The following is a 10,421-nucleotide window of genomic DNA, read 5'->3' as shown; positions in this document are numbered from 1 at the left end:
TAAAGGTTACTTTCCATTTACAGTTATTAAAAAAATAGTGGCTATATTCCCCGTGTTGTGCAATGATTCTCAAGAAACCAGATAGATAGCAAGGTAGGTAAACCCATGAAACAAAACTCTCCTCTGCTCCCAAGCACTGCTAAGAGTCCCATTCACTCCTCCACATTGCTCAGAGGTCTCACCCAGTCTCCCTCTCACCGGGTGGGACAGCCCACGTGCGCTGCTCAACTCAGGAGGTGAAAGGTGTTCAAACGCGACTTCACGCGGGAGCTGTAACTCTGGACCTCAGTTTCTCTATCTCGGTCTTGGCAATCCCACCCTAGGTCAACTTCCCATGAGTCTGGTGTCGGCAGTGAACTAGGAATAACTCCTATAAAACACTACACAGGAGTTCCCTGGTGGTCCAGTGGCTAAGACTCCACACGCTTAGACTCCTTCAAGGCAGAGGGCCCAGGTTTGACCCTTGGTCAGGAAAGTAGATCCCATGTGCCGAAACTCAAAGATCCCTCACAACTAAGACCGGGCACAGTCAAATAAATAAATATTTTTTTTAATTTTAAAACAAAACACTATAAAAGTAATCAAACTTTTATTGAAGCCTTTATGTGCCAGACACGGCACGGGCCCTGCTCTTGAGGAGCTCACAGTCTAGAAAAGAGAAGATACCAAAAAAACGATTCCCACAAAGATGGAGGGGCCTGGGGGAGCAGGGGGCAGAGCCATCAACCCCACCGCCTCTCCTATTCCAGGTTGGCTGGAACAGAGAACAGAGAGCTTATCACCGTCTCTCCCTCCTTCCCTGGGACAGCTCTGACTTCCCACTGTCCTAAGTATCAGGAGGACACCAGGGAGAGACAAAGATGCGGGGGATACAGCTGCTTCCCTCAAAAAGCTAGAACATCCCAGCAGGATATATATATATATATGTACAATGGTAACTTTGTGTCCCAAAGCCGCAAACCAGTGCAGCAAAAGCTGGGGAGAACAGGGGCTGGGCCAGCCCAGTCCAGGGGGTGGGAAAAGAAGTAACGGAAATGGAGGTATCCAGGGCCCAGGGAGTAGGGCAAGAGGTGGAGAAGCTCATAGTAGGGTGCCAGCAGCCATGGCCAACAGAAGAGTCACCCATCCCGCCCAAGGAGCCGCAGAGCCTTTACTATGGGTCACATCTTTTATGGGGTCCTGCCCCATATTTCTGCGGTCCTGGTGGCCACTAGCACCTCCAGCCAAGCTAGCTTCCTCTTCCCGGAAGGTCTCATGTCCCACCTCTTGTGGAGAAGTCTGGTTGGTCTGAGCTGGGGTGATGGCTTTGGTGGTGGACCGGGTGGTGGTGGGGACTGGGGTAGCTTTGGTGGTGACGGTGGAGGATGGGGCTGAGGTGGAAGTACTGACAGATTTGTTTGGGGCCAGGGTGGTGGACCGAGGTGGGGGCAGCAAGACGAGAGGTGGGAATTGAGGGGAGAAATAGGTCTTGTTGCGGAGGTCTGAGTTACAGCGGGACCCCTGGCAGCAGGAGCCGCTGAGCGTGAAACCTGGGCCTGTCGCCGAATCCCGGGTGCAGAACTCGTCCTGGACGCAGCCCCGGACAGGCAAGGACACGGTTACATTAGCTGCAGGAGAGAAACATGAGTAGGTCCATGGTTGGGGGTAGGGGGTAGGCACAGCCAGAACAAAACTTAGGGGCAACACGAGAGCAAGAACATCCAAAACAGGGGACGGAAGGGCTCTGCATCCATTAGTCCCTATGTCTCCATCTGGGCCCCACTTTGAGAAACACTGTCCCACTGTCTTTTGTACTTGGTAGACCACATTTCCCATAGGACTTAAGAGGAAAAATGTGTAGAATGAACTACAAGTTCCACAGTGCTTTGGAAGAAACGTTTGAACTGGGATACAACACCTCTCAACAGGACGAAAGAGGAGAGCAATGCCTCCCTCTTCCTCCCCTGATGCCACCGTTGCCAAAATTCAGTCGCTTGGTAGTGTCTGACTCTTTGCAACCCCATGGACTGCAGCATGTCAGGCCTCCCTGTCCATCACGAACTCCCAGAGTGTACTCAGATTCATGTCCATTGAGTCGGCGATGCCATCTAACCATCTCATCCTCTGTCATCCCCTTCTCCTCCCACCTTCAATCTTTTCCAGCATCAGCGTCCATCATCTCCCATAATACACCCTGCAGAGGATGGGATTTCAAGAACTCATGGTTCCCTGAGGCAGAGACCTGGAGGCTGAACCACATCTCTCCTAATACTTTGGGGTGGGACAAAGTATTAGCAGACACTAACCTTTGAGTTTTAAGGACTAGATTCCCCACAATGCCTGGGCAGAATCTTAGAGACTTAAATACATTTCCCATTGCACATCCTCCCATTCTGCACCTGGCAAGCCTCTGTGAAAACATATTTCCTCCAAAACTCTGGGACAAAAGTATTCCTATTCCCGTGCTATCCTGGGAATAGGACTGCATGATGCTCTAGGACAAGCCACCAACTTAGGCCTACGGTTCCCAGAAGGCGCGGGAAGGTGAGGGAACCCTTTGGGTAAAAGGGTACTATTACCTACCACCCATGAGGCCTCAGAAAAGGCTACCACGACCCATGCAGGCCAGGTGCTTTGGAGCTCCGCTCACCTGCTGTCAAGGTGACATTGCCGTCGAAACAGCCCTTGTAGAAATGGTCGCTGGCATTGTAGCAGCTCACGACGGGCGGCGCCCTGCCCTGGCACTCCTTGCGGCTCAGCCCCACGCAGCTGTAGCACTCGACGCCGTTGGGCTGGTAGGCACTCTCATTGCCTGCGAGGCGGGCAAGAAGGAAGGAAGCGGTCCAGGGGGTTCAGGAAGCACTGACCTGCTCTGCGTCCCTCCAGTCCACGTCCCCGCCCCTCGACGGACACGCAGCTCCGCCTCTAACCCCGCCCCCAGGGTGTGACCCCGCCCCCAGCCTTGAGGATTTTTTTTCCCGCCTCCTGCTTGCGGCCGCCGCCCAGCCGCTCCGCCCAGGCGTGGCTCCGCCCCCGGGGCTGTGGCTCCGCCCCTACCGACCTGCCGGGTTGAGCCCTCGCGAGGTGAGGTTGAGTTTCGTGTTGCAGCGGTCCTGGGAACACTGCTGCAGCTGGATGAAGGCTAGAATCCCGTAAAGGTCCAGTCCGCGGTCATTCTTGCCGGGGATTCCCGAACCGCAGCCCCGCACTGCCACCGAGAATTGCCCGTGAACTGCGAAGAGGGGAGGGGGCGGGGTCAGAGGGGCGTGGCCTCTGGGCGGGGCCTCGAATAGATCGGCCCCAGAAGATAGGCCGGCCAAGGGGGGAGCGCCGGGGAGAGGGGGTTCAGAAAGAGCAGATCCGAGGGGAAAGAACAACAGACTTGAGAGATCTGAGTATGAGGGGACAGAGAAGCTGACAGATACTGTACACAAAAGCTGGGATGGGGTAAGAGTGGAGATAAGAAGGGGCACGACCACAGGGAGTCTCACCCGGAAAGCAACATCTGAAAGAGCCTGAGACTGACGAAAAAGGCACAGGATCAGAGATAGATGGAGCCTCCTAGGAGCTGTGACCTCAGACAAGGGCGGGTCAGAGGGACCCGAAACCTCAGCCTTGGGACCCTAGGAGAGTATCTCTAGGATGGGTCTCCATCACCAAGGGCCCCATTGGATGGGGGAGGCTTGGTTGGGGTGGAGAGGATTTGGGAAGGGTCAGAAGGCGATAGCGAGATCTCAGTGAGCCAGGCTGTGCCCTTGAAGGAGACGAGGTCCCAGGTCTGGATTCTCCCAGGTCACCTCACCCCTGCGCAGCGCTCAGTCCTCACCTCTCTAAGCCCTAAAGGCGTGGGTGTGTTGAAAGGCCCAGGCCCTTGCAGACAGAAAGGGAAGAATGGGGATGCGTTCGAGTGGGTGTGGCCAAAGTCAGAAGGAGGGGCTGACTATAAGAAGCCGGGGCCCGGATGGAGGAGCTGGAAGCTAGTACGCAAGGACCAGAAGGTCCCACTCACTAGTCTCCACGGCCCCCACAGCCTCTGTGCAGACTTCCACGCCTGGTGCACACTTCACCGTCTTCATCTTCTGCGGCGAGCACCCGTCATCTGCGTTCTGCACACAGCTGTAACACTCCAGGGCCTTCGCTCCTGGGGGTGCAGAGGCAAGTAGAACTAAGCGATCCCAACTGAAGTCTCCTCAAAGAGGAAATAGTCCTTCCCAGTCCCTCCACCCCTGTGCAACTGTACCGCACATCCTTTTCCAGGGCAGGGAGATAAGGAAATGTGCGCGCGCTAAGTCGTTTCAGTCGTGTCCAACTCTTTGCTACCCTTTGGACTGTAGCCCACCAGGCTCCTCTGTCCAAGGGATTCTCCAAGCAAGAATACTGGAGTGGATTTCTTGCCCTCCTCAGGGACAAGGAAAACGTAGCCGCAAATCTGAGACCAGGAGATACATTGTGTCCCTTTCATGCCTACAGTGGGAGTATCTTTTTCACAGACCCTTATGCCCAAGGTGGGGGATCCCTGACTTAAATGGGGGGACTCCTTCTTTGAGTTCTCCACTTAGGATGGGAGAATTTTACCCACAGTCAAGTCATTCGGTGAGACATCCCTTCCCACCACCCCCCACCCACCTCTCGACGTCTACTCAGGATGGAAGAAAGTTTCCATAGTCCCTTCTGCCCAGGGTAGCAAATCCTTCCTAGAGCACCCCCTCCCCCACCGAAGCAGGTGATCTTTCCCACAATCCCCCTGTTCCAAGTGGAAGAATTTTCCCCACAGCTCCCTCTGCTCTGGACAGGAGATTCTTCCCGCAGCCCTCTCCATTGAGGGGTGGCGGGGTGGGGGGCAGACTCTTCCTTAGAGCTCCCACTGTGCCCCCTCCGCCCTCTCTGGCAACAGACTCACCTTCTGGAAGCAGCAGCGACAGCAGGAGCAGCCAGCCAGTAGTCCAGATCACTGCCCAGGAGCCTGCTTTCCTGGCGGGGTCCATGGTTCCGTCCTGCTCTCTCGGCTTACCCCCTAGGTGTGCCGCCTCCCAACCCAGGCCCTCTTACCTGAGCCCGGGATGAGTAACCTCCCCCCAGGCAACCCTGGCCTTGCCCAACCGGGCCAAATCAGCGTCCGCTGTGGGGCGTGACACCCGCCCCTGGGTGCGTCGTCACCCACAGCTGCCAAGGAGGGAAAGGGCGGGAGTCATGGTTCCCTGGCAGTTCCCAGGAGAAAGTCTGTGTTTGGGATCTGAGACGGGGGAGAGAGGAGAGTACTGAGGCTCACAGAAGGGGTCTACTCAACGCTCAGCATCCAGTAAATATTGAATGAGTGCAGGTTTGGGGTCGGGTGATGCTGGATACTAAACAGAACCAGTGCTGGTCCTCCAAGAGGTCACTTTCTGGTGGGGGAGAAAGATATGAATTAAATAATCATCCAAATTGTTATTTCCAGCCAAGACAATGATGGAAGAAAAGGAGGGAGCTAAAAGGAGGTGTGGAGTCCAGAAGTAGGGGGCTGATAAGTGAAGCATCCCTGGAGATGTAAATCACTGAGTTGCCTGATAAAGACTTGGAGGTTTAAACAGTGAAGCAGGTCGGGATGGGGGCAGAGCACATGGTAAAGCCCTCGGTGGGAAGCAACATGGACCATTCAAACCCAGAGAGGAGAGCAGTGACCCTGGAGCTCAGAAGGTGAGGGGAGTGAGAGGGAAACTGAGGCACAAGAGCCAGGCAGGGTCACACTGTTCCAGGCATGCCAAGCCCTGCAGAGAGATCTGAATTAATTTTGAGAAAGATGGAGAATGTTTCTGGGGGACACAATTAGATTTGCTTTTTGATTCAGTCTGGCAGATGATGCAAAAACTTCTCAAGAAATGAATTCACTAAACCCAAGGAATTACCCAGCAATGAAAATGGGCCAACTACTGGCCTGGGCAGCAACGTGAATCTCAAAAACTTTATGTTGAGCTCAAGAAGTCTTAAACAAATAAAGATACCATGTGACTCCATTTCTATGAAAGTTCTAGAACAGGCAAAGCTAATCAGTGGTGATAGAAATCGGGGTCATTTTAGGAAGGTATTGCCCCAAAAGAGTAATAGTAAGTAGCCCCTCCTGTCTTCATCTGGGTGGTGGTTACACATATAACTACAAATACGTAAAAAAATCACCAAACCATATGCTGTATATTTATGCACTTTACTGTATGTACACTATTCTTACAAAAAGAAAGGAAAGGGTCTTTCTTGACAATGCAGTGGTTAAGACTTTGCCTTCCTATGCAAGGAGTGTGGATTCGATCCTTGATTGAGGAGCTAAGATCTCACACGTCTCATGGCCAAAATACCAAAACAGAAACAATATTGTAACAAATTCAATAAAGACTTTAAAATGGTCCACATGGAAAAACATCTTAAAAAAAAAACTGTATTTAAAAAAAAAGTAAAAAAGAAAAGTGAAGTCACTGAGTCTTGTCCGACTGTTTGCGACCCCATGGACTGTAGCCCACCAGGCTCCTCGGTCCATGGGATTCTCCAGGCATGAATACTGGAGTGGGTTGCCATTTCCTTCTCCAGTATTAAAAAAAGAAAGGGATAAAGGCAGGGTGGAATGCCACTGTGGCTTCTGTAAAAAATGAAGAGACCATAGTAGGGGCGAGAAAAGGAGGGCAGGGGACCAGGAAGGGAGCAGGGCAGTCTCCGGGGTGAGAAGGACAGCAACGACCCTGATGACTGGGAGTTGGAGGCCTGTGTGCGCCGTTCCACCCCTGCATCAACACAGATGAGGCCCGCACTGTGACCGTGATGGAGTGAGATCCAGTCAGGACCACTGCCTCCCATGTCTGAACATAGAAACAAATAAGAACTCTGGGCAAACCAGAGTGACTAAACATCCCCGTATATAAACTAATATAAGTGACTATGTATATTATATATTATTTATATTCTATTATTATTTAAAGCTACAGCTGTAATCTTACTTTGTTTCTCCTAATAGATGATGAGATTTACCTGTGGCAGGAAAATAGCGGCTGTGTTCATAAAAATTTTATCCGTTCCCTGGACCCCATGGGGTACCTCCCCCCACACACACTGCCAACAATGACTAGTACCTCAGTCACCTAGGCTGGGTCACTTGGCATCATGCCGCAGCTCAGAGAGAGAAAGTGAGTGACTGTGAAGTCATTCAGCACTGACCCCTAACCTTCCTGCCTCCCAGCCTTGGAATCTCAGCCCCACTTATGGTTTGCTGTGTGACCCTACCTAAGCGTCTTCACCTCTCTGAGCCTCTGAGGTGTCTTATAATAAAGAGAGAAGAATCTTTCGTGGTGGATTGAGGCAGTGGACAAAATTTCAAGTTTGGAGTCGGACAGACTAAAATTTTACCCCTGCCTCTGCCATCCTCTCACTCTGTGACCTCCAGCCACACCATCTCCCTCTCTGAATTTCAGCTGCCTCCTTTGCCAAGTGGGTCTGAAACCCTCTATCTCCTGAGGGATGGAGTGAGGCAGGGTGACAATACAATTATTATTGTGCGCTCCAGAGCAGGAGGCCCTGCAGGCCCCAGCTGCGTGGGAGAGTTTCAGGGAGGAACCCCAACTGGCCAGACCAGAAGAGCTGGCGTCTTGGGAGGGAGTGGGACCCAGGGTGGGGAGTTTCCTCTTGCTCAGGCCTGCCCGCATCCTGGGTGCTGACAGCCTGCTCCCCCCGCCCACCCCCACAACATGGCCTGTGACCAGAGAACACAGGGAGGTTTAAATGCAGGGTCTATGCTTATAATTAGTCTATGACTCTCCCCAGATCTCCTCCACAGGGGTCAATGCAAACAGGTTGAGAATCTGTTCCCCAGAGAGATGAACAGAGGGTCAGTGTGGAGGCACCAGGTCCCCAGCCCCAGAGGTCATGCCAGGGTGTCAGACAAGCCTGGGGCCATCTGCACTATGGGTTTCCTGTCCCCTGGGGAAGGGTAGGCTCTGGGCCCGGTGGTGTTCCCAGCCTCCCTCAGACCCACTCCCTCTGGGATGCGTCAGAGAAGGGGAGGGGTCAGAGCCAGGGCCGCTACATAATTTGCTGGGCTCAGTGCAAAATGAAAATATGGGGACCTGGTTCAAAGGGCAGGAAAGAGTGTAATGAAAGGTACTAAAGTAGAAATGCTGGGGACTTCCCTGGCAGTCCAGTCCAGACCCTGAGCTTCTACTGCAGGGGGTGTCGTGGGTTCCATCCTTGATCTAGGAACTAAGATCCCACATCACATTGCATGGCCAAAGGAAAAAAATTTTTAATAAATGCTACTTTCCTTTCTTTCTCTGTCTCTCCCAACACCATGTGTCATGTTCCCTTGGTCTAATGTCTAATGTCATGTTCCCTTGTGCACAGGGATACTCATGGGACAAGCACAGACCCTCACAGGTGTTTAGAGACCCTGCCCCACAACTAAAGCATTCTGGTTGCTGGGTTCCCCTTCCACCAGTTGCCCGCGGCTGTGCCCCACCTGAGATGCTAGGAGGCACAAGTGTCTGACTCTCCTGTGGGCTCCCGGCCCCTGCTGGGGCTTGTGGATGGCAGAGGTCACAGGGCAGGAGTGAGGAGGGGAAGGCAGACAGAATCTATCCCAGGGAGGTGGGAGATGACAGGTGTGGGACTTTGTTTGAGCCGAGGCCCCAATCCCTCCAGATCAATCTCCATGTCCCTTCAGACTTCACTTCCAAAATGCAAATTCAAATGCAAAATTAAGAATTTCCAGATGGCAATCACAGATGATTAAATCCAAGAGGGCTCTTCTGAATGCAGGGACCTGTCAACCCCGTGAGTCACATGCCTGGGAAGCTGGTCCCTGTAAGGAGACCCAGTTTGCAGAGGGGCTGAGGGATGAAATAATCCAAAGATCCAGATATCTCATACCTGGAGGTAGAGGCCAAGGAACAGCTGGGGTCCCCAAAGGCCTGGGGTTTGGGTTGTTTGCATTCTGGGGCTTCAGGAGGACAACTAGATCCTTAAGGAATCCTGGGACAGGACACCCAGGACCAGAGGCGATGGGAACCAGAAGAATTGAATGCCTAGTTCCAGAGAAGTTTAAGGGAGGAAAAGGCCTATTCCACACAGGGACAGCCTAAAGTGGTCAAGGTTGTATCTGGGGAGCTCAAGGGACTGTGGAAGCCCACCAGGGATCAAGGAGAGCTTCCTGAAGGAGGGGACACCTTGTTGCTGCTGTAGCTGTTAGGTCACTCAGTCGTGTCCGACTCTGCGTACCATGAACTGCAGCACACCAGGCTTCCCTGTCCTTCACTATCTCCTGGAGTTTGCTCAGACTCATGTCTATTGACTCGGTGATGACATCCAATCATTTCATCCTCTGTCGCTCCCTCCTTCTCCCACCCTCAATCTTTCCCAGCATAGGGGTCTTTTCCAAGGGGACACCTTGGGTGAGACCTAAAGGGTAAAAAGTTCTGTCTGTCCTGTTTACCACCGCCCCATCCTCAGCATCTCTCTCATCAATTTTTCAGCCATCAGACATTCCCTCAATACCTAGTTTGCATATGGGTGCTTTGTTGTGTGTCAAGGACTCAGTAGTGATGGAAACAGTCCAACCCCTGCCTCCTGGAGCTCCCCCCTGCCCAGCACAAGAAACAGACTCATCAGCAAGGATGACCCAGAGCAGTCAAGGCTCCAGTGGGGAAGGTGTAGGCAGAATGATCAGGGCTGGGACTGGAAGCCCTGAGGAAACATCTGACTCAGTCAGAAGAATCAGAGAAGGCTTCCTGGAGAAGGAACCATCTGAGTTATGACCTAAATGATGAGGAGTAGGGTGGAGAGGGGAAAGGTGACTTAGCAAAGGGAACATTGGGTATATTATTCACCAAGACTGAGAGATGAAAGGATAATTTTTTTTCCCCCTTTCATGGAATGAAATGTGCCCTATGGTTCTGGGAATACAGCTATGACCAGGGCAGCCCTGGCTCTGCCTTCTTGGAGCTCCCAGTCTGTCGGGACAAAGATCCATCACCAATGATGACCCAGGATGTTCAGGAATGGGCCGTGCGTGCGTGACTGCTAAGTTGCTTCAGTCGTGTCCAACTCTTTGTGACCCAATGGACTGTAGCCCAGGGGAGCTCAAAGGAGAGGGTGTATTTGATCCAAGTGGGGGAGTCAGGAAGGGTTGCCTATAGAAGGCGACAATCCAATTAAGACGCTAAGAACAAGGAGCTAGCTGGTTAAGTGAAGGGCAGAGCAAATAACATGTGCCAAGGCTTGGAAGGCAGGAGCCTAGGAGTTCCTAGAAATTGCCCATTGCCTAGAAATTGCCCAGTCAGGTCGAAAAGGGTGGAAGCAGGCGAACCCACAAAGTGAAAAAACAAAATTGCCACACGCCTCTCTATACCCACCCCCTGCTCCCATCCAAGACCATGGGGTTGAAGAAGACCTCCATTCCTTAAGGAGAGGGATGGTTGCTTGTCTTGGGT

The 10,421-nt window shown here is 52.6% G+C and overlaps 1 protein-coding gene across 1 annotated transcript; it reads right to left on the bottom strand.

Moving 5' to 3' along the window:
• Nucleotides 1-534: 534 nt before the first annotated feature.
• LYPD3 (LY6/PLAUR domain containing 3) lies at nucleotides 535-10,335 on the bottom strand. Its single transcript, XM_005907164.2, has 5 exons — nucleotides 4,880-10,335; nucleotides 3,989-4,120; nucleotides 3,041-3,211; nucleotides 2,630-2,791; nucleotides 535-1,607 (listed from the first exon to the last, which is right to left on the bottom strand). Exons 1-5 carry the CDS (start codon nucleotides 4,962-4,964, stop codon nucleotides 1,081-1,083), a joined length of 1,077 nt encoding a protein of 358 aa, XP_005907226.2. The 5' UTR covers nucleotides 4,965-10,335; the 3' UTR covers nucleotides 535-1,080.
• Between the last annotated feature and the right edge of the window lie 86 nt (nucleotides 10,336-10,421).

The sequence above is a fragment of the Bos mutus genome, chromosome 18, assembly GCF_027580195.1.
Source record: "Bos mutus isolate GX-2022 chromosome 18, NWIPB_WYAK_1.1, whole genome shotgun sequence".
In the NCBI taxonomy this organism is placed as follows: domain Eukaryota; kingdom Metazoa; phylum Chordata; class Mammalia; order Artiodactyla; family Bovidae; genus Bos; species Bos mutus.
This window is presented reverse-complemented; position numbering and strand designations above follow the sequence as displayed.